The sequence below is a fragment of the Haliotis cracherodii genome, unplaced genomic scaffold (genome assembly GCF_022045235.1).
Source record: "Haliotis cracherodii isolate W230 unplaced genomic scaffold, xgHalCrac1.p SCAF_12, whole genome shotgun sequence".
Lineage (NCBI taxonomy): Eukaryota > Metazoa > Mollusca > Gastropoda > Lepetellida > Haliotidae > Haliotis > Haliotis cracherodii.
Genome location: NW_027266267.1, coordinates 41,673,706 through 41,700,940, shown reverse-complemented (window position 1 = coordinate 41,700,940; position 27,235 = coordinate 41,673,706). Strand labels below are relative to the sequence as shown.

The 27,235-nt window shown below is 44.9% G+C and overlaps 1 protein-coding gene across 16 annotated transcripts in view; it reads right to left on the bottom strand.

The window, feature by feature from the left end:
- Positions 1-357: 357 nt before the first annotated feature.
- Positions 358-27,235, bottom strand: part of LOC139458423 (rho GTPase-activating protein 32-like) — a 178,535-nt gene continuing 151,657 nt past the window's right edge. For 11 of the 16 annotated variants that reach the window (XM_071239848.1, XM_071239857.1, XM_071239849.1 and 8 more), the window contains 15 exons: positions 25,358-25,450; positions 24,968-25,090; positions 24,554-24,631; positions 23,898-23,997; positions 19,120-19,278; positions 18,171-18,273; positions 17,592-17,736; positions 16,860-16,936; positions 16,604-16,711; positions 15,264-15,406; positions 14,166-14,355; positions 13,516-13,664; positions 11,722-11,916; positions 10,230-10,376; positions 358-8,558 (listed from right to left, as the gene is read on the bottom strand). In XM_071239848.1, coding sequence (XP_071095949.1) covers positions 3,694-8,558; positions 10,230-10,376; positions 11,722-11,916; positions 13,516-13,664; positions 14,166-14,355; positions 15,264-15,406; positions 16,604-16,711; positions 16,860-16,936; positions 17,592-17,736; positions 18,171-18,273; positions 19,120-19,278; positions 23,898-23,997; positions 24,554-24,631; positions 24,968-25,090; positions 25,358-25,450 — 6,675 coding nt within the window. In that variant the 3' untranslated portion in view covers positions 358-3,693. Of the gene's footprint in view, positions 8,559-10,229; positions 10,377-11,721; positions 11,917-13,515; positions 13,665-14,165; positions 14,356-15,263; positions 15,407-16,603; positions 16,712-16,859; positions 16,937-17,591; positions 17,737-18,170; positions 18,274-19,119; positions 19,279-23,897; positions 23,998-24,553; positions 24,632-24,967; positions 25,091-25,357; positions 25,451-26,420; positions 26,507-27,235 lie in introns of those variants that run through there. The other 5 variants (XM_071239864.1, XM_071239856.1, XM_071239858.1 and 2 more) reach the window with 5 other exon arrangements.

Below are 27,235 nucleotides of genomic sequence, written 5' to 3'. Positions count from 1 at the left end.
GCCCCCCAAAACTGACCAGATTCAACACACTACAGGAACAGATTCAGCTAAGAGGAGGCGACCGTGTACATCGGTACTGAAGCGGGATGACGACGATGCCATCATAAGTCAGGTGGAGCTGACCACAGTTTGTGCAGGAGATGATGTCATATCACAGCCAAAGAGACTGAACTACTGTCATGAGCAATGCCATTCCACTCTGTCTGTGACTTGGCACAATGCTCCTTGTGAGTGAGTGAGTTGGGTTTAACGCTGCCTTTAACAGTATTCCAGTTATATCGCGGCGTGTCAGCTTAATGTGGGAGGAAAGCCCGAAGCGATGCAGGTCTCAGACGTTTACCACTTCGTTTACCACGAGCACGGGTGTGGTGCTGACAAACCTAGAAACATCACTGGGGCGAACCAGGATTCGAACCCACAATCATAGGTTTCTGGCGTGCCCAAGGGACGCAACTCTGCACAGCGAATCGTGGTGCCTTATACGACTGGGCCCCCCGTGCCCCCCCCCAATGCTCCTTGTATTGTATTGAGTTAATTGTGGACTATGTCTGACCTTGTCCCAAGGGAGGTAATCATGGATCCTGTTCTTGGGGTGAGTGAGTGAGTATGGCTTTATGCCGCTTTTAGCAATATTCCAGCAATATCACGGCTGGGAACACCAGAAATGGGCTTCACGCATTGTACCCATGTGGGGAATCGAATCCGGGTCTTCGGGGTGACGAGCGAACGCTTTAACCACTAGGCTACCCCACCCCCGCCCTTTTCTTGGGTCAGACATAATGTCTTGTTGTTTTCAGGAATATACTTATCAACACAGAATATTGGGCACAATATACCATAAATCATGAGTTTAATCAAGACATACAAGATATGTAGATACTCAAATTTGAGAAGCTAGATTGAAGATATTGTTTGACGATAATGTTTTAGACATAAATATATAATGTTTGTGTTTTGACCAAATATTAAAACCTCTGATGTTGGAAAGAGTTACACAGATTAAAAAAAAGTCAACTTGTCCCCAATTCATTTGAGACCAGTCCTAAAACAATAAGTCAGTAAAAAATAATAGGACCTTCAAACTGGCTAGTCGGACAAACACACTCATAGTACAAGATGTCAATTGTGGCACCATTCCAGCTAGTTGAGATTGGCTAGTCAAAATTTAAGGCTATGACATCACTATCTACAGAGTTCCGACTGCCTTTCTGTGATATGATCGACGGATCTCCTGCACACACAGCTGCCCCCCCCCCGGCTGACCAGGCAGAAGGCACATGAATACTTAAATATTGCACTTTCAATGCTTAAACCAACGGACAGTGTTACATACAGTACAGCTAACTAAGATTATTTATATATATTCTGCAAATATATACACTTTGTATGCAAATAAACAAGTTTTCAACAAATGATTTGCAATCTTCTCATTGCACTTCATTCTGGCTGCGATCAGTCAAAACCGGTTCCAACCAGTCAGAACCTGACCAGACTGAACCTGCCTCTTGTTGGCTGTTTCTGTTAAGATGGTTGATCTTTTGTGTATTATGCTCCTTCTGAGACCAGTATTACAGAATCGGCAAGAATGAATAAAAAAATTGCTGATATATATGCAAAATTGGTATTTCATCGACCATGCAACACCTTGTGCAGAATGTGACTCGTATGTTCGGCTGAGAAAACAATCCTCCATCTGACGGAGAAATAACTGTACAGGTCTTAAGTAATAAAAACATCACAAGGTAGATCCTCAACTAAAATGATAAAAATAGTCTGGATGGACAGAGATGTACGAACAGCGAAACTTTGAAAATACTGTTTTTGAAACTTGTAGCCAGCCCTATAGCGGTAACAGAAACAGTAACGGAAATCAATATTGACTGAGTGGATCTGGACACAAACATTGTCTATACTGGTTGTGGTGGATTATCATATCCGTCGAAGCAGACGCCTAACAAACAAGGGGAGGTAACTCCTGTCAGCATCTGTTGAAGACATCCCTGAGGTAACACACACCAATATGTTGACAATATTAGAATGCCTTATTCAAGACTTAAACAAACAAAATCAAATCCTCACACATTTTCTCATATTTGATTTTCATCACTGCTGTGACGTGGACGATAATCATATTTTACTCGTAACATAGGTTTTGAATTGTTTCTCAGACACTATCCTCAAGTCGTATATACAGAAAATCAAAGGGAAGGATTTCAACAAGAGAGGAGATTTTCTGTGAAGACACATTCGAATTTGTTAATATACACCGTGCGTCGTCTGAGCAGATCCGACCAGCCATGGTATGTGAATGAACTATACACAATGAGACATGAAAACCTAAAACAAGTATGTACAGACTCTAATGCCACGCTAGTTTCTAATATATTAAATGCTTTGATAATCGTGTACAAAAACATGTTTCACTCCATTAATGATTTTGATTTGATTTCAATTAAAAAATATAAATAAAAGGCAAGACATTGATAAAATGATAACGAGAGCGAACTGAACATTAGCACTTGTTGGCTGTGGTGGAGAATCTCTCAGCATTGCAGCTTGCATCTCAACATACAGCAGTTGTACATCACCTCCACTCACAGACATCACACGCGTATCACACAATGAGTATCTGTCGGCTCATCCATTCAGACAAACACACATTTCATGGTGTTGTTCCAGTACAGTTGAGATGGTATGAGCAGGGATGGAACCTAATGTTAGATCCAGTAGCCAGTAGCCTGGAGAGTGTCTCCTGGTGAGTGTCTCCAGGATAGTGTCACCTGGTGAGTGTCTCCTGGTGAGTGTCACCAGGTGAGTGTCTCCTGGTGAGTGTCTCATGGTGAGTGTCTCCTGGTGAGTGTCACCAGGTGAGTGTCTCCTGGTGAGTGTCTCCAGGATAGTGTCACCTGGAGAGTGTCTCCTGGTGAGTGTCTCCAGGATAGTGTCACCTGGTGAGTGTCTCCAGGATAGTGTCACCTGGAGAGTGTCTCCTGGTGAGTGTCTCCAGGAGAGTGTCACCTGGAGAGTGTCTAATGGTGAGTGTCTCCAGGATAGTGTCACCTGGAGAGTGTCTAATGGTGAGTGTCTCCTGGTGAGTGTCACCTGGAGAGTGTCACCTGGTGAGTGTCTCCAGGATAGTGTCACCTGGAGAGTGTCTAATGGTGAGTGTCTCCTGGTGAGTGTCTCCTGGTGAGAGTCTCCAGGATAGTGCCACCTGGAGAGTGTCTCCTGGTGAGAGTTTCCAGGATAGTGTCACCTGGGGAGTGTCTCCAGGATAGTGTCACCTGGAGAGCGTCTAATGGTGAGTGTCTCCTGGTAGATGTATCTAAGAATTACTGATTGTGTGTAAATGTGCCGTAATGATGGGAAACACTGACGGTGGACTTCCCTTCCAAAGTGTTACTGAAACATGGTCTACACCTGCTTTGGGAAACGGGCACATGTGAGATGAAGTCAGGGAAATCCATATATAAAATTTCGGAGGAAAGGATTAATTTCACCTTTTATCACTGAACCCTGTCTGACTGTACATTGTTTCTTTTGAGTTAATAATACTCCTGTTTTATAAATAGGACTCCTGCCATCATTTCTCAGAAGCCTGAGAATGAATGGTCCAGTATCATCCTTATTCTGGCTTTGGACCTAAGGTTAAGTTCCATCCCTGCAGTAATGAGTAATTTGGTCTTGAAGAGATTATTTCTTGACCCCGTAGAAAGGTTTGGGCCCGAGTCTGAGAGGTTGGTTTTTGACCCCTCCCCCCTCATTGATGGTGATTGCTGCGGAACTAGGGAGCTCAAGACTGAATCTGTAACTGGGAGGGGTGGGGGCATCTACTGCAGGGCGTGACACAGCCCCTTGACACGGGGACACACTTCGCACACGACCTCGTGTTGACCTTGGTTTCACAGGAGGTGACCTTTCATCTTTTTGAACTTGACCTTGTTCTTCCTGATTTTTCTGTCTCTCGAAATAATCCATGAGTTCCTTGATGCTACCCCGTCTCTGTAATCCTGATCCGGACTTCTCTTGAGGACTTTCATCACTTTTATGCCTGATGCCATGTGACCTCGGGTCTGACCAATCCTGGGACCTGTTCTTGTCCCGCAGCACTGTGTCGCTACCGGAACTGGCATTGTAGTCACTCGACCGGCTGTGGAAGGAACCGTCCATGTAGTGCGACCCTTCTGACTCTGACGTTGATGATTCACTCTGTGTGCGGCCATGTGACCCGCTTCTGTAGCGGGGGGGTTTACTGAAGTTGTTGTATTTCTCTTTCCGCCTTGCTCTGTACTCACGCCCGACCTCAGCAGGGGATGAAGGAGGGTGACGCTCTTCCACAGCCCGGTCATGCGAAACCTTCTGCCGGTTGGGTGTAGGGCTCCTTGATGTGATCCTGTTCTCTTTGTCGGAGCCCATTCCACTACGCCTCATCCTCTCGCGAGATCGTGACCTCCGACTGAGACTGGTGTGTACGAGACGAGGCGAGGGGGCTGAGGCCTCGTCATCGGTGTCCATGTCTCCGTCCAAGCTTCTCAAAGCGCTGGATGGCAGGGACATGGACAACTGGGGGGAAGGCTGACAGTCTTCGTTGGGACTCGAACTATCAGCCAGATTCTGGTCGGACCCCTTCTCAAACAGATCCATCAACGACTGCATCTTCTGACTTCGTTTCACTCGCAACGATCCTGTGTGATAGGTTCCAGATTCTTCAGAATCGAGATCTTCAGGTCCGAAAGTGTCATGGCGTTCAGCTGCAAGCTGGAGGACCGATTCATCCAGGGACGACCTGCTTCCGATCATGTCCTCGAAATGTCTGGTTGCCATCACAGGCTTGGATGTCTTCACGTGGAGGGGCTGAGAGAACTGAACCATGTTGCCCTCTTCTATCATCAACACGTCCGGGTCGGGGGTGAACCGAGGATGTAGTGGTTGCCGCTGGCGATACGAGTCAATGTCTGAGAACACATCATCCTCCTGACTTGAGATTCCTGAAGGGTCAGCATCAGAAGGACCTGTGCTGGAGAGGTCAGGGGTCACAGAGTCAGACATATCATCCATAGCCTCTGCAAGCTGTCGAGGCGGATGTGGAACTTTTTTGGCACGAACAGTCTGTATACTCTTTTTAAGGTTTGGACGTCTTTCTATCACTAACTTAGCATCACCCTTTTCAGATGTAATTTCTTTCACAATTACTGTCCTAGAAATATTATCTTGGCCGAAGGTGAGAGGGGGAGTTTCCTGTCTCTCACTTCTTTTCACAGTGGGTCTTTTGACCTCCATGACCTCTTGGCTTGGAGGAGCAAGGTCTGGTATTTGTTGTGGGGAGGGGGAGCGGATTTTCACAATGGGTGGGGCCATCAAGGACCCCCCACACAGAGGGGGCATGTCATCACACTCAGGGGGTGGGGCATGTTTTTGTTGACGCTTCTTTGGAACGGGCACTGACTTCCTTTCCCGTTTGACAGGAATCTGACTCTGGTGAGACACAGGTTCTTTTCCCATCATCACTTCCTTCCCAGAATTCAACACATTTTCAAACACTTCTGACCGGACCTCACCAAAACTGTGTACTCTTACAACTTCAGTTCCCCTACTTTCAGACTTTTTGTAACTACTGTGAACATAATTGTGACTGTTTGATTCGGATGACAGCGTCAGTGACGTCTCCACCTCCATCACCTCAGAGTGGTACGAGGATGACTGAGGGTTGAGGGTGAAGGTCACTGAGGTGTCGGGGGTCACACTTCCCCCTGTGCCGACATCCCCACACTGGGGGTGCTGACGCACACCACTGGAGTCAATACTGTAAGCAACAGAACAGGGTGATGTCCGGTCCGACCGCACACCGTCAGACATATTGCACATGTGATCCACATCCATCATCTCGCTACTCCTGTCATGATCATGTCTATATGCCATTCTTTGATGGAATCGTTTTTCTGGATCCTTCCTGGGAAATGTTTTAGAAGAGTATTCCTCTGAAACCTGTTGTGACGTTTTGTCAGCAAGTTTCGACTCAGTGGTCGATCGTTTGATGGTAGGTTTCTCCACAGTGAGAGTGTCATGGACGACATGGACTTCAGGGAGTGACGGAGACATGTGGAAGTGGCTGGGGGGGATGCCCCCGTGGTAGTTGACGCCAGGATACTGGGGGTCTCGGTGCCTGGAGGTCGGGGACAGGGGAGGACCTCCAGGCTGACCTCCAGTGCAGTAGAAGTCTCCCGGCAGGACCAGTCTGTCTCCCCCGAACCGGCCGTCTTGACTCCCCCTGTAGTCCAGGTTCTGCACCACATTGGGAGAGGATCGCGGACTGAGCCGAGGACTACTCTCCACTGAACTGCTGCTTGCTGTGTATGGGATTCTAGGACTGGATCTTCCCATGCTTTGAGGGCTGGAGATGTTGGCTCCTGGTGTTTGAGATGTCAGTGTTCCAGTGGGCGTTCCCTGACTGCCGCTGTCGGAGAATATCGGACTGTCCCTCCATGTGACGGACTCCTGGTCCACCATGTCGGAGTCCCGGCCGCCAGGAGAGCTGTAGCCAGGCAGACTAGCATTGCTGTTTCTCAAAGAACTTTTCACCGAGGCAGATATGTGGCTTTCGGAGTAACTTTGTGGGAAGCCTGTGGCAAATTTTGGAGGCTGAGAGTTGTTGTTGTGACACACATACTCAATACTGCACTCACTGTTGCCTTCCGACTCCGTCTCTGTTGATGAATCCGAGTCAGAAGAGGAGGTCGAGGAGGAGGAGGAATTTTCCTGAGCACAGATATCCGCAACATGAGCCCCCGACCCAGAACCACACTCACCGGAAGACTTCATTGGAGCCTTCAGAACCCTTGGAGCAGCTACGATTTTTAAGTCAGTTGGTTTAACAATGGAAGTCTGTTTGCTGTTGTTGTTTCTTTCACTGAAACTCACAGCACTGGTCTGCCCATTCACTACACTGTCACGGACAGTCCGGTCTTGCTGTGGTTCTTGAGCTGATGGGGGAGCTACTTTCACATTCCCAGAAACAATCTCAATTTGATCAACAGGTGAGAACCTCATTTTGGGAAAACTACCACTCTCCTGTTTTTCTGCTGCATGCCTAGTTGTTTTTGATTTGTTTATTCGAGCATAGTCAGGGATCTCACTGGGGAAGTCTGTCTCTTGAGGGTTTGTAGGTGTGAGCACATCCTCTGATATATGGAGAGGGGGGAGATCGTCGACAGGGCTTTCGTGCCGCCCATACCCCTCCTCCTCCATTTCCAGTGCACGGTCAACATTCCTCTTGAAGGCATTGTCAATCTGCATGTTAATCTCCTTCAGAGTGCGGCTTAACGGGGAGTCCGTCAGGCTGTCTAGAGAAGCGCTCCGCCGCCGCCGAGCCTCTCCCATTGGGCTGTCATCACAGAGGCTCAGGTTGAAGCTGTCCACAGACTGAGACAGTTCACTGATTGTCACAGACGACAGAAGGTCTGACTGACTGCCCACATTCACATTCTCTAATGATTTAGCAATGTCTGACGGCACACTTAAACACTTGGACATTTGGTGCTGGGGCTGACTCTGATGCATTTGCTGTAAATTGTTCTCCAATGTTTTGATTTCAGAGTTCAAACTTTTATTGGACTCAGGTGTCTTTATTTCCTTGTATTCATGGGGACCAATTTCCCGAAATTCGACTGGGCGGCTGGGAAGGTGTTCAGTCTTCACTTCCATCGGAGGAGCATGCTTCTCCTCCAGAACCTTCCCACCACTTCCCTCATCTTTCTTGATAGTCTTCTCAGGGGGAGAAGGTATTGTCTCGTATATGCCGTACTGCATACCAGTCGAGGTCAACTTATTGTCCAGTTGATCAATCAACTCACTCATACTAGAAGGAGACCCCATGATCATTGTCTCGCGAACTTTTGGACTCCCATTTTGCTGCGAGTCCTCATCCGACAGAATCTCGGCGTAATCATGATGCCGCGAGTAGAAATACTGAGTAATGATTGGCTCATTTTTATTTTTGTCACCATTTTTCTCGGAATCATTCTGCCCTTTCCTTCTAGCACCAGGACTTGCAGGCAGCTGCACAGTCAAGATGTCCTCCTCGCTGGAACCAAGGCTGATATTTTTCTCAACATTCGCCTTCTGTTTCTTTCTCCCAATCGGAGGCATCTTAGCGCAGCGTTTCTGTGGACTGATCTCCTCACTAGACCTCGGAGGTTTACCGTCACCATTCTGGCGAATCACATTTCTTTGAATCTGAGGCGAGTCGCCCACCAGACTGCCCAGCCACTTGTCCGTCTGCTCATCTTCATCATAGCTGTCGGGAGAGGAGTCCATATCCCGGCCCAGCTCTAGGTGGGGGCTCTCTAACGATGGCTGAGAGGACGTTTTGTGCCGAGATGACACTTTGCGAGATTCACTAGAGCTCCGATCGTTGCGGGGGGTGTTAGGAGCTGATGGTGTCCTTCGATGTAAGGCCTTCCTGGTAGAATCTCCACGAACAAACGACTGTTTTCTCTCAGGCTCCCCACGCTTCTCTGACCTTGACCTTCGACCGGCCTGTCGAGGCTCAATTCCTTGTTCTGAAAGAAAAGCAAATGAATTGAGTGTAAAGAAGGAAAGTGTTTGAATTCTTTTACAGTTTATTCATTGGTCCTATTCAAAACTGTGTTCATGTGCAATCAACACAATCTTATTTCTATGATAAAATATATCTCCATAAGCAATAGGTTATCAAGAAATATAAAACATGGCCGGCATGGGTAGACAACATGAACTAAAAGCTTGTCCATAGCTCATTAAAGTTGTTTCATATTTTAAACAAGTCTCAATTTCCTAGTGTCCCTCTCAAACCCTGCCAGTCTACTACTCCAGTGTGCTTGCTTAAACTGTAACATGGCTTGAGTCCCATTCCACTTAGAGGTCTTGGCACTAAGAATATCATAGGTCTGTGTTAAAATATGGGAGTTACGATCACCTTAGTGCTAAGATCACATTGAGAGACGTGGTCTATAATAATGCAGGCTCATGTTCTGGGAAGCGTAATGTCCTCCACCTCCACAATGAATTGTATCACAGACATCATGGTGACTGACAACATCACAAATCTCTCTCACTCTGAATCTGGTTAGCTGTACTTATAAAATTGAGGACCCTGGTTTTCACTTTTTAAAAAATGAAAAAGTAGGAAAAAAGATTATATATGATAACCAGAACTTCCGAGTTTCTTTTGATATCAAATATATCAATACAGTAAACAACGGTTATAACGAACTGACGGATATAACGAACTTACTCTTTGGTCCCACCTATTCACTGTAGTTATGCTGTACTTATGCTTATAACGAACTACGGTTATAACGAACTAAAATTAGTAGTCCCTTTGAGTTTGTTATAACCGTAGTTTGTGATCAAGCCTTGTGATCATATATTTGATATAGAAAGACCAGGTGTGTTTTATTAAATGATCATCACATATACAGATAGTCCACAACCCAAGTCAGTTTGTCTACTGTTAAGGCAGGGTCGAGGGTTTGGACACACTTTTTACATTTAATGTTTCAGCTTTTCCACACAAGGTCAATCAAACCAAAAATATAAACATGTGCAAAAGTGAGCGTGGCTCACTAATACCCCCGACCCGCCTAGTGTGTCAGTAATTACAAATTAAAAAGCTAGGATAGGGTTAGGGTTGGAAAAATTCATAAAAAAATGAAAAATTAATAAAAACAATATTTTTTCTTTTGACTGCACCCCTCCATATGACACAGATTATATGTACTAAGTTTGAGATGAATCCACTGAATAGTTTAAAAGAAATCTCGCGACCAAAGTTTTCGGACGGTGTGACGGAGGGAACCTTGGTATAACTATATACCCCCGACATTTTGTCGGGGGTACAATAATAAACAGTTAATCATTTATTTATTTACCGGTATACGAAAGTCATTCTGCTGTGGAGTGAAAACTGCAGCTGGCTTCTTGAATCACTGATAGTGATATAAACATGGAATTTACATGTAACATATTATATTGTATAAGAGGGTCTATATTACAAGAGGGAGACATAATACAAAGAAATATTTCCATGTTGAATTTATTTCTTTTCCAGGTGCTTTTCAGATGGGGTCCATGAAACGAAAAATAAAAGATATGTGGCCTTTGTACAGTTTGAGGTATTTCCGAGAGTATTTGGGTGAGTAAGTGTTCCAGGTTAACCTGCGTCCCTGTACACCTGCAGTAGCTGCACCCACCGTGAGGAGTCACTGACAGATCCACGTCGATGGGGACCTCACGCCCGCTGTTGGTGAAAGGGTTGTCATAGGAATGGTGATGGAGGATGGCGGTGGCGTCGGACGACAGGGATCGCTTGTGGTGACTTGTGTGTGGGTGCTTCTCTTCTAGGGGGAAAAACGCATTAATATCAAATAATTAAAGTTCTGCATGCAAACACAAACACAAACACCACTGCACAGCTGTGTTACTACAGATCAGGATTAGAACTAAACTCAAGCGTTTTACTTGCCCGGGTAAAGATTAATTGCCCTTGCAATGTTAAATCAATGGGGAAATTTGGAAATTTGTACTAGCCAGGAGAATTGTACTAGCGGGCTAGTGAGTGAGTATGGTTTTACGCCGCTTTAAGCAATATTCCAGAAATATCACGGCAGGGGAAACCAGAAATGGGCTTCACACATTGTACCCATGTCGCGATTCGAACCCGGGTCTTCGGCGTGACGAGCAAACGCTTTAACCACTAGGCTACCCGACAGCCCCAATGGGCTAGTGTAATTTCTATCCCTGATTATCACAGAAGGAACATGCAGACATTTGTTATCTTGTTAGGAGAACACAGTTATTACACATACAGACGTAACTACATAGTACACCATGTACTATCGCTAATAACAAACAATTTCCAATGTTCTGACAGCTTTGCAATAGATCAACATTCATGCAAGTAATGTAATGCCTTTAGCAAATTGATTTCATCAAAACAAATTTCATTCACAGTTTGGTTAAACCCTAGTTCACGATTTAAACATAATAAGTTGAAAAAGAATAATACACATATTTCTGAGTAATTGAACATGGACATTTCTGGTACTTGCATCATCATTTGAGTGAGTGAGTGAGTATGGTTTTACGCCACTTCTAGCAACATTCCAGCAATATCACGGCAGGGGACACAAGAATAGGGCTTCACACATTTTGCCCATGTGGAGAATCGAACCCAGGTCTTTGGCGTGACAAGCGAACACTTTAACCACTAGGCTACCCCACAGCCCCTAATCTAATCTAATCTAATCTAATCTAATCTAATCTAATCTAATCTAATCTAATCTAATCTAATCTAATCTAATCTAATCTAATCTAATCTAATCTAATCTAATCTAATCTAATCTAATCTAATCTAATCTACCAATGATGCCAAGAGCCAAGCTAGGGCTAGCAGACTTGATGTAATGAAGATGTTTGTGTGTGTGTGTGTGTGTTTTTTTTAGTTGAGTATGCAGCAGTCAGCAAATACTCCAGCTATATGAGAATGACCTGTAAATAATTAAATCTGGACCAGACAATCCAGTGATAGTATTGTGAGGGGTACGAAGACATGCAGTAAACCAAATCACCAAGTCTGACCACCCGATCCATTTGGTCGCAGGGGAGATCGGACATGTGCATGCTGCCTGCTTGTGTATGAAACATCATTGATGTACCAGAGAGTGAAACAGTAGTGCCCCGTACCTCCGTAGACGTTGACGACCATGAGGTTGTCGTTGACCTTGGAGCACCTGCTGCTTGAACTCCGACTAGAACTGGCCAGCGAGAGGAGAGACTCGGCACTCTTGGCCGTCCGGAGTCTCTTCTTCCAGTTGTGGACGTCCTCCTCCGTCAGCGCCTTGGCCTGGCGCGACCCCACGCCACCCAGACTCACTGTGTCTGCAACACAACATGGAGTGTGAGGAGGTGGCAGTCGGGGTGGAACTGGCTTAGCTCAGTCAAGACAAGCATTGCACTGTAAGATTGATTTGCAAATCTGCCGACAGTGACATGGTTTGACAAAAAGGATGAAAAGTTTGTTTGTATTGAAATACTGTGGCACATGTGCAGTATATATATGTAAGAGTTTAATGACCATCTTTGGTGCTACTTCTACTCTGAATCTCCTGATTGACAATTCCTCCAGTAAATATATGTGGAGTGAGTGAGTTTGGTTTAACACTGATTTGAATAGTTATATCACAACATCTCCGCTCAATGTGGGAGGTAAGCCCATAGCCATGCGGGCCTTAGACTTGGTGAAACCCACGACCAAGGGTATGGTGACAAACCTAGAAACATATTCAGGGCGAACTGGGATATTAACCAACAAGTTTCTGTCATGTCTAAGGGACACAACTTAAAATTGTAAATTGTGACACCTCTGTTGACTGTATGAGACGGAGTCTTAGGAGACCGGGAAATAGGGAGACCGGGAAAGAGGTTCAATAGCTGTACGAACCTGAGTATGGTGCTGACAAACAGTAAAAATTAAGGCAATCTAGGATTCAGCAGATCCTGGCACAGCTATGGGACCTAACTCTGCCCAGCTAATTGAGCAGCTACAGTAATCAGTGTCGGAGTGAAGAAGCATGAGGATGAACAGGAACAGAGAACCACTGAGAATGAGTAGAGGTCATGAGAGTTGGGGCATTGAGTAGAGGTCGTGAGAATTGGGACACAGAGTAGAGGTCGTGAGAGTTGGGACACTGAGTAGAGGTCGTGAGAGTTGGGACACTGAGTAGAGGTCGTGAGAGTTGGGGCACAGAGTAGAGGTCGTGAGAATTGGGACACTGAGTAGAGGTCGTGAGAATTGGGACACTGAGTAGAGGTCGTGAGAATTGGGACACTGAGTAGAGGTTGTGAGAGTTGGGACACTGAGTAGAGGTCGTGAGAATTGGGACACTGAGTAGAGGTCGTGAGAGTTGGGACACTGAGTAGAGGTCGTGAGAGTTGGGACACTGAGTAGAGGTCATGAGAGTTCGGACCCTGAGTAGAGGTCGTGAGAGTTGGGACACTGAGTAGAGGTTGTGAGAATTGGGACACTGAGTAGAGGTCGTGAGAATTGGGACACTGAGTAGAGGTCATGAGAGTTGGGACACTGATCAGAGATTATGATTGTTTGTTGATTAACACCGCACTCCAGCTTCATGAAAATGGTCTGTAAATAATTAAGTCTGGCCCAGACAACCCAGTGGTAGACAGATTAACAAGGATCTTTGAACAGTATTTCGAATTAAGAAGGAGAGCGTGTGAGTCATGAATGAGTCGAGAGTAACTGAGAGCAAAACATTTTGAACCAAAAAAGTATTTACTGAATCATTAACAGGGGGGGATATGCTAGTTTGAAGTCTGAGTCAAGTAAAATTTCTTTCGGTCTAGTAAACAGGTAAGCTTTGCTAAAAGATGTTCAAACAGTAAGGTCTACTGAAAATAATGTCAAGTGACTGGTTCAGACTACACTGAAAAGGTTTTGCAGCAGAAGCCTTGTGTTCGTACCCAGCTCCTTGTGGCTGCCCTGGATGCTAGACTTGCGGGCCTTCTTGATGCTGCCCGCCCGGGGCTTGGAGAAGAAGGATTTCCACCCGCTCACCGGCGACTTCTTGTTGCCCTTGGACGATGTCTCCTTCACTGTGTTGGCCTTCTTCCTGTACAGGCAATGGGAGACATTATACTCCTAGGAAAGTCACAGAAAGTACGTGAAAAATCAAGTGATCTAATACCCCTGACTTATTTCTTCCATGCATAGTTCTGTCCTGTTTACAGCCGATGCCTGTCACAGTCCGTAAGTAAGTCCAAGAGAACTGATCCACTGAGAGACTGATCGTGTGCCCTGATATATTGAGGGACTGCAATTCTAAAGGGTGGACAGACAAATCATGCAGTATTACCTGTATCCAGGGAGCTCGATGACCAAGTGGTATAAGAGAACTTATCCACTGAGAGACTGTGATCGTGCGCCCTGATATACTGAGGGACTGCAATTCTAAAGGGTGGACAGACAAATCATGCAGTATTACCTGTATCCAGGGAGCTCGATGACCGAGTGGTATAAGAGAACTTATCCACAGAGAGACTGTGATCGGGTGCCCTGATATACTGAGGGCGTGCAATTCTAAAGGGTGGACAGACAAATCATGCAGTATTACCTGTATCCAGGAAGATCGATGACCGTGTGGTATTTTGAAGGCAGACTGTCAGGGCCGCCCCCCACGTCGATGTAGCGCTGGTTGGGGTTGAGTCCCCCGAGGAAGGCCCTCTCCCTCGCCTCCTCCAGGGTCAGCAGACGGGTGGGGGTGGAGATCGCCAGGGACTTGGGCCGCGGCTTCTTGTGAGATTCTACAGAGACACAAAACAACTTGCAAACTAAACAACTGAAACTATACTCCCATATGTTAACAATATGTGCAGTGTAAGATGCTACCCACTTGAACAAGGGGTAAGTAAGGGTTCAGATTCACAGTTATAAGGACTTCATTTTTGCCCAAGCCAAACCAAAAAGACCAAAACTTTCACATATAATACAAACCTGGTGTTTAATGTAAGCTAGTCTTAAAGATGTTTTGCAAATTTTCAGCGCCGGTCTAGACATTACAATTATTGGTTGTACTCGTTTGAGTGAATGACGACATAAACATTACTTGACCAAAGATTGAGCTATCTGATTGGCCAGTCTCCATCTTGTAAAAACAGATACAAGTCAGCAGGCTGGTGGATATGGACATCATGATGTCATAGTGTAATATACTAGCGACATCACAACTGACCTTCTGGAGACACAGTTGCTGTACTGTGAGTCCTATATCAGACGCAATGTGGATCACAAAATATGGTTTCGTGGTTGTACAAGACATTTCAGTCAGTGAAATCCATCACCCTCTACTGGTTGGTTGGTTTGTTGTTTAACGCCGCACTCAGCAATATTCCAGCAATATGACGGCGGTCTGGAAATAATCGAGTCTGGACCAGACAATCCAGTGATTGATATCATGAGCATTGATCCACGCAATTGGGATCGATGACTTGTATCAACCAAGTCAGTGAGCCTGACCCCCCGATCCGGTTAGTCGCCTTTTACGACAAGCATAGTCGCCTTTTACGACAAGCATAGTCGCCTTTTACGACAAGCATAGTCGCCTCTTACGGAAAGTATGGGTTGCTAAAGACCTATTCTTCCCCGGAATCTTCACGGAGCACCCTCTACTGACACAGGTATCTCACTTCAACACGCTAGACTGGGTACTTACTCTGTAGCTCTGGCGATGAGTATGAAGGCATTTTATCACTGAAGATGATATCACAGTAGCAGATGAGACACTCGGTCACCACGGCCTGTATCCCCACCCCTTGCAGGGCTGCTGCCCCGCCCCCCATCTCAAGCTCCTTCGACCTGCACACATCAACATCAATGTAAGGGAAATATTTGTCTTGCTTCATGCTTTACACTGCAGTCAGTAACACTACGTCACAAGGCAGCCTAGAGATAATCAGTAACACTATGTCACAAGGCAGCCTAGAGATAATCAGTAACACTACAGCCATAAGGCAGCCTAGAGATAATCAGTAACACTATAGTCATAAGGCAGCCTAGAGATAATCAAGTCTACATCATTCGTCATGTAGAAAGTACATAAATGACTGGGTCGTAGATATTCCCTTGTGAAGTGAGTGAGTGAGTTGGGTTTAATGCCGCTTTTATCAGTATTCCAGTTATATCACAGCATGTCAGCTTAATGTGGGAGGAAAGCCTAAAGTGATGCAAGTCTCAGATGTTTACCACTTTGGTGAAACCCATAAGCTGACAAACCTAGAAACATAATCGGGGTGAACCGGGATTTGAACCCACAATCACAGGTTTCTGGCGTGCCCAATGGACGCAACTCTGCACAGCGAATCACGGCGCCTTAGACGACTGGGCCACCCGTGCACCCCCATGTGAAGTACTAATTATGGGTAACTGAAAATGATATATTCCATCTTCCTGAGTCAAGGGAGATAACTGACTATAAAAGACCAGTTTCCACCTTTGCAAACTAGACTGGAATTTCTCGGTTTGCTAGAATTTCTTGGATCAATCATAGCGCCACGAGGCATTTACGAGTTATGTCCCTTCTATGTCGCTCCTATTGTCCAATCAGATTCCACCTCTCATATCACTAGCATTTGCTTCAAACAAAATGGTAATATGATTGATAATCAAAAGTGCATCGAATCACGTGAGCATCATGATCATAAACATGAAAATATTTGGAAAATCAAATCCTGGAACTGACCTAAAACTGCAAAGCAGTTACGAAGTTACATCAAGTTTTGTTAAGCGATTTGACTATGCATAGACTTGTAAGTCCTGCCAAAATGTAACTCTATAATTTCAGCCTAGTTCTTTTATAGTCAGTTAACTCCCTTGCCTCGGGAAGATGAATATATACTTGACCCTGATCAAAGTGATTTTGTATGAAAGGCTTAACCCCTGGTAACAAGTATCCTGCAAAAATCCATTGAGCCATGACACATGCTAACACACAGAAGGCGAACACCGACATGTCATCTGTGACACTACACTAAACTTGACAGGCTGATGACATACCTGAGAAGGTTGGGTGCCCAGACAATGGCCAGGTTCTTGGAATGCATGCCAGTGTCGGGGCCGAAGCCTGCCACCCGGGCCAGATGCCGCATCAGGTACTCCGTGGTTCTGTAACAGTATACACCAGTATAAACAGTCATATCACAGCAGTCTGTAGTCAGCAATATCAACGTTATATAGGAAGATTATACACCAGTGAATATACAGCTATATACAATGTGTCTATCCTGTGAATGATGTTGACTATGAGACCCACCTGTAGTGAGGGGGAGGCAGCTGCTGCACCACGTCGTGAATCTTGAGGAGCTTGTTGTCCTCGTCCCGCACAGCATCCTGAAACACAAGGCACTCTTAGGAGGTGGCAGACTCAGGAGGAGACAGGCTTAGGAGGTGGCAGACTTAGGAGGAGACAGGCTTAGGAGGAGGCAGACTTAGGAGGTGGCAGACTCAGGAGGAGGCAGACTTAGGAGGAGGCACTCTTAGGAGCAGGGAGACTTAGGAGGTGGCAGACTTAGGAGGAGGCAGGCTAAGGAGATGGCAGACTTAGGAGGAGGCAGACTTAGGAGGCAGGCTTAGGAGGAGGCACACTTAGGAGGAGGCAGATTTAGGAGGAGGCACACTTAGGAGTATTTACACCACACATAGATCCAGCTGGTAGTGTGTTTGTTTGTCGTTTAACACCGCACTCAGCAATATTACAGCTTTATGAGTGCGGTCTGTAAATAATCAAGTCTGGACCAGACAATCCAGTGATTGACATCATTAGCATCGATCCACACAACTGAGATGACGATGTCATGCGAGTCTGACCACCCGATTGCATCAACCAAGCCAGCAAGCCTCACCACCTGATGCCGTTAGTCGCCTCTTACAACAAGCACAGTCACCTTTTACGGCAAGCATGGGTTGCTGAGGACCTGTTCTACCCCGGATCTTCACGTGTCCAGCTTGAAGGGGGTGGGGCTTACTACTACTGGGTCATACTTACAGCAAACTTATCATACAGCTGGTATGTGAGCAGGGGGTTAGGGAGTTCACGGAAGTACATCTTGAGAAGTGAGCTGATGCTGTGAATGTCCTGCAGGTAGCAGTCGGCCGTCAGATCCGGCACACGGTCCTCGTCAAACGCCAACCTGTGACAGGAGACGTACAGAACTCAGTGCTAGACATGTGATCAGCGATAAAACATGGGTGGGAAATGTTATCTCAGGTCATAGCATTACAGCTGCACAACATACGGTTCTTCATGCATCTACAATGTTTCTGACAAAAGTGTCCTGCAATCAAAACTTCATACTTGACATCTGTCACAAAAATGGTCAGAATGAGTGAGTGAGTGAGTGAGTGAGTGTATGCGTGAATGAGTGTATGCGTGAGTGAGTGTATGCGTGAGTGAGTGATTGTATGAGTGAGTGAGTGAGTGAGTGAGTGAGTGAGTGAGTGAGTGAGAGTGAAACCCAGGTCTTCATGTGGCAACGCTTTAACCACTCGGGTACCCTACCACCCCAGGGATACACAGGATCAGATATTGATGTAACACACTTTGCCATATACAATCTGCACATACCGGAGCTTCTGGATATTGGAGGTGATGCCGGAGAGGCGGTAGATGCCGTCAACGATGCCATGCTTCTCGATCACCTCCGTACAGCTCTTCAGCACCAGCGGGACTATAACAGATACAACACAATGTACATTTTGAGAATCTGGAGATTACGGTATGGGAGTATGGCTTTACACCACTTTTACATTCAATTTATGGAGCTTTTATATTCAATAATACATTCCAGCAATATCAAGGTTGGGGGCTTTGTACCCACGTGGGGAATTGAACCTGGACCATTGGCGTTATGAGCTTTAACCACTCGGCTACCCAGCCATCCTCTAGAGATTAAAAAAACATACATAGAGTAAAATTATTTGCATGAATATTTTTCTCCTAATGTTTCAGAAAGGAAGCAGTAAATTGCTAGCAAGAAATGATGCCACACCATACCAATGAGGTGGGGAGAACGTAGAGGTGGGGAGAACATTGAGATGGGGAGAACGTTGATCTGGGGAGAATGTAGAGATGGGGAGAATGTAGAGAACATTAAGGTGGGGAGGACGTAGAGGTGGGGAGAATGTAGAGGTGGGGAGAATATAGAGAACATTAAGGTGGGGAGAACGTAGAGGTGGGGAGAATATAGAGAATATTAAGGTGGGGAGAGTATAGAGGTGGGGAGAAAATAGAGAACATTAAGGTGGGGAGAACGTAGAGGTGGGGAGAATGTAGAGGTGGGGAGAATATAGAGAACGTAGAGGTGGGGAGAACATAGAGGTGGGGAGAATATTGAGAACATTAAGGTGGGGAGAATATAGAGGTGGGGAGAATATAGAGGTGGGGAGAATATAGAGAACATTAAGGTGGGGAGAACGTAGAGGTGGGGAGAATGTAGAGGTGGGGAGAACTTTGATCTGGGGAGAACATAGAGGTGGGGAGAACGATGAGGTGAGGAGAACTTAGAGATACTTACTCAACTCCCCATCGTTGCCAGAGTTGAGGAGGTGTTCCCCGAGATCGCAGCCGAAGACTCTCTCCTTGACGATACCTGACTGCTTGAGCTGGTTGCGAGCTGGACGGGTGGAGAAGAACGTCCGTAAGAAGGACATCAACTTGCCATGCTTTTTCATCACTGCAAAGACAACATGCATAATGCTAGGTTCATGCATCAAGCAAACACACACAGGTTAGTGTGGGTACAGGGTGAGTTACAGGGGTCAGTACAGGGGAGGGAGGGGGGAGGTAGGGGGTGAGTACATGTCTGTTGCCACCCAAGTCACCATTCCACATTTCTCAATACATTCCTAGAGTAGGAAGCTAATAGTAATCCCCAATTTTCAGTGTCCTGATTTTCAGTGTCATTGAAAGCTGAGGGCCTTAAATACTGCCATTGAATACGTTGAGTGAGTGAATGTTGTTTTACGCTGCCGTCAGCAATATTCCAGCTTTATCACGGAAGCCTTTAAATAATTGACACTTCAGAAACAAAGCTATTGTGGCGAACGCATCCTGGGTATTTATCAAAAATAGAATGGAGATTGAATACACTGGCTAACAAGAGGATGAGATCTTCAAGGGCAAAGGAGGGGCAGGGGGGGCCCAGTCGTCTAAGGCCTTGGGCACGCCAGGAACCTATGATTGCAGGTTCAAATCCCGGTTTCGCCACGATTATGTTTCTAGGTTTGTCAGCATCATACCCGTGCTCTTGGGTTTCACCTAAGTGGTAAACCTCTGAGACCTGCATCACTTCGGGCTTTCCTCCCACATTAAGCTGACACGCCGCGATATAACTGGAATACTGTTAAAAGCGGCGTTAAACCCAACTCACTCACTCACTCAAGGGCAAAGGACCCCCTTCACACTGATGTCACTGCCAGTCAGGAGGCAGATGATCAGATGCATGTGGGCTGCCTGTACCGTGACAGTTAATGAAACAAATCATCTAATGCACCAAGTCAAACCAAACCAAATCCAAGATTCATGCAAGTCTGTTAATAAAGGATTCAATAACCTCCATCTTGTCATGCCCGCCTACATAACTGTATGATGTAAACACTGTTGTTAGTTACTTATCACTGCTTCATGTATATATAACAGCCACATTCCCACACATGTAACATACCAGTGGTAGAAACTAACAGTTTTCGTCCACTAGTCCTTATAATGAAAACATATAGCAAAACCCTTAAAAAGGGCAAATTTCTTCTAGTCCTTATACCTTTACCATTGGGCAGTTTAGCAAGGACTACAGGACTAGTGCCAATTTCTAAGGCTGCACAGGATAGATATCTGTGACAAACACAGATAGATATGAATACACACGATAGATCTGGGGTGTTCAAAGCCATTATCGGAAAACATGTTATTCCATGTCAAATGTCTTTGTACAATCAAATTACAGTGTATTTGGTCCTTGCCAAACTGCCCAATAGTTAAGGTATCATGAGAACCAGTAGAATTTTGCCATTTTTATGAGTTTTTCTATATATGCATGATCATCATAAGTACGAGTGAACTAAAACTGTTAGCTTCTATTGTCGATATTATTCCATGTCACTTGTCAATTCATGAGCATGTCATTCCATACTTTGTATATTGCTTGGTTTCAATGTTTTTTTATGTCATATTTCACAAGTACAAGTCAAAGTTTCTGGTCCATGGACAGGTGCCCCTCTGTAACAGTCAACACCCGTGTCAGTACCGCCCGTTCATCTAACGACTCCCGGCAGTAACCTGTCCCCTGTACATGACCATGCTGATAATGAACTCTCGTTTGTCTGATGACTCCCTGCAGTAACCTGTCCCTGTACATGACCATGCTGATAATGAACTCCCGTTTGTCTGATGATCCCCGCATTTACCTGTCCCTGTACATGACCATGCTGATAATGAACTCCCGTTTGTCTGATGACTCCCTGCAGTAACCTGTCCCTGTACATGACCATGCTGATAATGAACTCCAGGTCATCTAACGACTCCCTGCAGTAACCTGTCCCCAGTACATGACCATGCTGTTAATGAACTCCCGTTCATCTAACGACTCCCTGCAGTAACCTGTCCCCTGTACATGACCATGCTGATAATGAACGCCCGTTTGTCCAACTACTCCCTGCAGTAACCTGTCCCCTACATGACCATGCTGATAATGAACTCCCGTTTGTCTGATGACTCCCTGCAGTAACCTGTCCCCTACATGACCATGCTGATAATGAACTCCCGTTTGTCTGATGACTCCCTGCAGTAACCTGTCCCCTACATGACCATGCTGATAATGAACTCCCGTTTGTCTGATGACTCCCTGCAGTAACCTGTCCCCAGTACATGACCATGCTGTTAATGAACGCCTGTTCATCTAACGACTCTCTGCAGTAACCTGTCCCCAGTACATGACCATGCTGTTAATGAACGCCTGTTCATCTAACGACTCCCTGCAGTAACCTGTCCCCTACATGACCATGCTGATAATGAACTCCCGTTTGTCTGATGACTCCCTGCAGTAACCTCTCCCTGTACATGACCATGCTGATAATGAACTCCCGTTCATCTAACGACTCCCTGCAGTAACCTGTCCCCTGTACATGACCATGCTGTTAATGAACGCCCGTTCATCTAACGACTCCCTGCAGTAACCTGTCCCCTACATGACCATGCTGATAATGAACTCCCTTTTGTCTGATGACTCCCTGCAGTAACCTGTCCCTGTACATGACCATGCTGATAATGAACTCCCGTATGTCTGATGACTCCCTGCAGTAACCTGTCCCTGTACATGACCATGCTGATAATGAACTCCCGTATGTCTGATGACTCCCTGCAGTAACCTGTCCCTGTACATGACCATGCTGATAATGAACTCCCGTTTGTCTGATGACTCCCTGCAGTAACCTGTCCCCTGTACATGACCATGCTGATAATGAACTCCCGTTCATCTAACAACTCCCTGCAGTAACCTGTCCCCTACATGACCATGCTGATAATGAACTCCCGTTCATCTAACAAATCCCTGCAGTAACCTCTCCCTGTACATGACCATGCTGTTAATGAACTCCCGTTTGTCTGATGACTCCCTGCAGTTACCTGTCCCCTGTACATGACCATGCTGATAATGAACTCCCGTTCATCTAACAACTCCCTGCAGTAACCTGTCCCCTACATGACCATGCTGATAATGAACTCCCGTTCATCTAACAACTCCCTGCAGTAACCTCTCCCTGTACATGACCATGCTGATAATGAACTCCCGTTTGTCTGATGACTCCCTGCAGTAACCTGTCCCTGTACATGACCATGCTGATAATGAACTCCCGTTTGTCTGATGATCCCTGCAGTAACCTGTCCCTGTACATGACCATGCTGATAATGAACTCCCGTTCATCTAACGACTCCCTGCAGTAACCTGTCCCTGTACATGACCATGCTGATAATGAACTCCCGTTCATCTAACGACTCCCTGCAGTAACCTGTCCCCTGTACAAGACCATGCTGTTAATGAACTCATGCAGGAACTCCCGTAGTCAGTCAGTCTCACATTCATGGTGCAGATCAGGGTTTATATCCATTCCTTATCATACGTTCCATCTCAAACAATAGAAATACACAAAGGTAAACATGCTATTTTGATAAAACAACTAAATATTATACGTGACAAACCATGAGAGAAAGGGACCTTATGGGTGAAAACTCACATTTTGAATTCTTAATACCGTATTCGACGTAATAAGCGCCCAGGGCGCTCTCAAAATTGGAAATAGGGGGCTCTTATTAGAATTTTATTTTGGTGAAAAAAAAAAGATTTGAGATAAATTTCGTGGTTTATGCTGACAGCCTGAAATGTTTATGTACGACAGATATATTTTTCCAGAATTTAATTGCCCATGATTAAGAGTGCATATAACACACGAGTGCGTATTATACACCAATTGGGATTGTTCACCACTCAATATATTAGCAAATATCGCCGTGGGCGCTTAATAGAGCGGGGCGCTTATTGCGTCGAATACGGTATCTATTAAAAGTACAGTGTCTTGGGACCACAAAATTACAATTCATAAGTTTCAATTCATATTTATTACAGAGACACACGGCATCAAACATTCGGACTCATTTTCTGCAAGGTCCCTTTTTAGAGATAATGTCTGATTAATAGGCAGTAGACATGTATGCTGAAATGTTTCGAAATAATGTATTTATTGATTACGAACTAACCCGTGAAAAATAAGATATTTTTGTACAGTCCGCACACATGAATTTTCTTTGCGGAAGTAAGTTGACGTCAAACGTCTTTCTTTATGAGGTCACAGCAGTATTGTATCCCAGCACCCATAAGGTCCCTTTTCTCCTGGTGGGTCATATATAAAGAATAAAAGCTTGCTAGCTGGTATGTCTACAAAGTTGATCTGAATTCCAGCCAATCACAAACCTAGGCCAGCTCCATCATAAAATGTTTATGTTGTAACAATAATAGATTATGGTGGAAATTTGGCAGCAATTATTCAAAAATTATTTATACAAATCCTATTACCACACTGATTATTAATTTGCAAGCATTTCCATTACTTTTAATAAAATCAGATTAAGATAAAATCTGATACTTTGATGTTGACTTGTAATTTCTTGAAACTGTAGGAAATATGAGATATATATGCTGGAATCCAAATCAGTCCCCGACACTAGTACAACTGTATGTAACAGAAGCTGCCATCCCCCACTGTTCCCCTGCACCACCGATGGATGATGCGGGGGTCAACTTACAGGGCTTCTTGGATGCCGGGGGTGGGGGTATGCGCGACGCCATGGACGGCGGCACCTTGTCCCCGATCACCTCCACACACTCACTCGGGAAGAAACCAACCTGGGAATACAAACATCAACATCTGTAGTCGAAAGTGTAAAATGAGTTTGAGCATGTTTCAATCTGATTGGCTGATTAAATGGGATTCGAAGTCCAGAAGTGTCCTGGGCTATTCACTGCGAATGAATAGTTTTTCTTTCTTCAATCCCAAATTTAGAATAACAATATTAAATATTATGTTGGATCAATATTTATCAGAACTTTGATATAGTTGGGTTTTTTTATCATTTGCCGACAAGGCAGGTTCAGTTACCACGTAAGCTGTGATATCAATAGGGGTCACTATTGGGGCTATTTTCACTATTGCGATAGTAATTGCTCTAGTAGCCCACACTATTGCAGTAGTATTGCGATATTAGTTCACTATTGCAAAATATTGTGATAGCAGTAAAAACTGACTTTAAGGTATAACATTAATTAATGTAACAGAAATAAATAAAAGTATTGCTTAGGCAAAGTCGGCCATTTTCCTCCCTGTGGCAAACTCAACCCAAAGGGAAGTAACTCTCATCTGCTGATCATGAGACTTCAAAAGTTTGAGATGGTCCCTCCTTACCTCAAACCCTCTCTTCCCTCGCCACCAAATGGTATCATCCGCTGGAGGCATGTCAATCACAGACACAATGTCACCCACCTGCAACAGGGATCATATCAAAACTAGAATAGCTCTTGCAAGACAAGCATTGCACCAGAAAATTGATTTGCAAATTCTGCAAACAGTGACGTGGTTTGACAAAAAGGATGAAAAGTTGTGTGTGATGAAATACTGTTGATCACTTCGAGTGCAGTACATAATACGTAACAGTCAGTTCAGTGACAATCATAGTGGCTTCTCATTGGCTGACTCTCCTCCTTGAACAGTCTGTGGCAAAGGGTGTGAGTGCATGGGTTTTAACATCGCTTTGAACAGTATTTCAGTTATACCACAGCGTGTCAGATCGATGTGGGAGGAAATCCAGAAGTGACTTACATCGAGAGATATTTCATCTACAGCTTGAGCATTGTAGCGCTTGACGACGTGCGCAGCGGCAATGGCTGGTGTGTTGATGCCCGAGTCGTCCACAGCCAGCAGCCGGTTACCCCGATTGTCAATCTGCAACATGGACATGAAGAGGGTTATAAAAAATACAAGTCACAAATTCTAGTATTCAGAATATCAAATTCATTATTATTTTATTAGTAAATGAAAGAGTGAGAAATGTTTTACACAATTTTCAGCAGCATTCATCATTATCGAGGAACACCAGAAATGGCTTCAGAAATGTACCCATGTTCAGATCTGAATCCAGGTCCTTGGTGGAGAGGGAATATTTAAACCACAAGGCTACCCAAATATCTATAGAGTTGCCCCACAACCTACCTCCAACCAGTTGAGCACCGACCCACAGTTGATCATACTTCCAGCAATCTCGGAGAAGTGCTTCAGGTACCTCCTCAACGCCCTCTCCAACTCCTGCAACAACCACAACAACAACGGTCAATAACAGGAAGAACTTGACACCAACACAGCCATTATCTGATGGGGCTAACATCATCTCTCTCACATGATCAGACCTTCCAATTACAAGGTTATACCACCCAATTGAGAGTTCAGACCTTCCAATTGAGAGTTCAGATCTTCCACTTGAGAGTTCAGATCTTCCAATTGAGAGTTCATATCTTCCAATTGAGAGTTCAGACCTTCCAATTGAGAGTTCAGATCTTCCAATTGAGAGTTCAGATCTTCCAATTGAGAGTTCAGACCTTCCAGTTGAGAGTTCAGATCTTCCAATCTTTCAATTGAGAGTTCAGATCTTCCAATTGAGAGTTCAGACCTTCCAATTGAGAGTTCAGATCTTCCAATTGAGAGTTCAGACCTTCCAATTGAGAGTTCAGATCTTCCAATTGAGAGTCAGACCTTCCAATTGAAAGTGCAGAGCATCCAATTGAAAGTGCAGAGCATCCAATTGTGACTTCAGACCACTCTGTTGAGATTTCAGGTCTCTAAATTGAAAGTTCAGATCTCCCAAAGCAGAGTTCAGACCACCCAATGAAGAGTTCAGGTCTCCAAGTGATAGTTCAGGCCTACAACCTGATAGTTCCGACCACCAAATTAGGAGATCAGATGACCTAATTGAAAGTTCAGATCTCCCAAATCAGTGTTCAGATCTCCAAACTGAGTGTTTAGACAACCCCATTGAGAGCCCAGTTTCATTCTCTCATCCACCATGTTTAAAACATATATGGAGCAACTTGCATGTCTCTTAAAGTTAAACAACTCATCCCTAAACTGTTCCCTGGGATGCCTGGTGATAACTACACACACCACTTATAACACCATTTCTGTCACGTCGTGGAACAACGCAGATGAAACATAAATGCTAAGAGAAACGCTTCATTTACCAAGACAAAATTTATCTATATATTCCTGACAAAGCACATGCCTTAGAACAACTCATATTCCTGTAGAATGGAAGATATGAAGAATAATCTCCTTTCGTTCTTGCCATGAAACGTCAATGGCAACATGTAGGCTGTAGGCATTAATCCAGAGTGGAGCAAGTTCCCTTGAAAACATGGGTAACCTTCAGACAGGATGTGGCAAAGAGCTGTGTGTTCAGAGTGTTCCAGGGACACGATGGTGATCCTTCAGACAGGGGTGTCAAGGTCAGAAACAGTGAACATCAGTGTGTGGGCTAGTACGTCATGACTCGTGTGTGTCCAGTTGTTGAAATCATGACACAATGGTCGTGATTAGGAATGAATCACTGGTTCAGTAGATGCACTGGACTCCATGACAGAACAGAGTTGTCTCCCTTTGCCTATAGTTAATCCATGGAACAAATCCTGGCAATGAATAATAGCTTGGATCTCTATTAGTCATAGACAAACACCAAGAGCATAGTTAGATCATTGCTACAATAATCCCCGTAGCACACTCACAAGCAAGTCAGTCAGTGTGTTGTTGACTGGGAGTACATGTTGAACTTATTGGAGAGGTCAAGTAACAAGGTACTATTCCCGTTATTCACGCCTGTAAGCATACACTGTATAACATCTTCCCCTACTGGTACACATGACTTTATCCAGAGAATAAATTTGTTTTTAAATGACTCCAAGGTTACTGTATGTCTTCATGAACATACTGTCTGTACACAGCATAAAGTCATCCTGTACATGACTTTATCCAGAGAATAAATTTGTTTTTAAATGACTCCAAGGTTACTGTATGTCTTCATGAACATACTGTCTGTACACA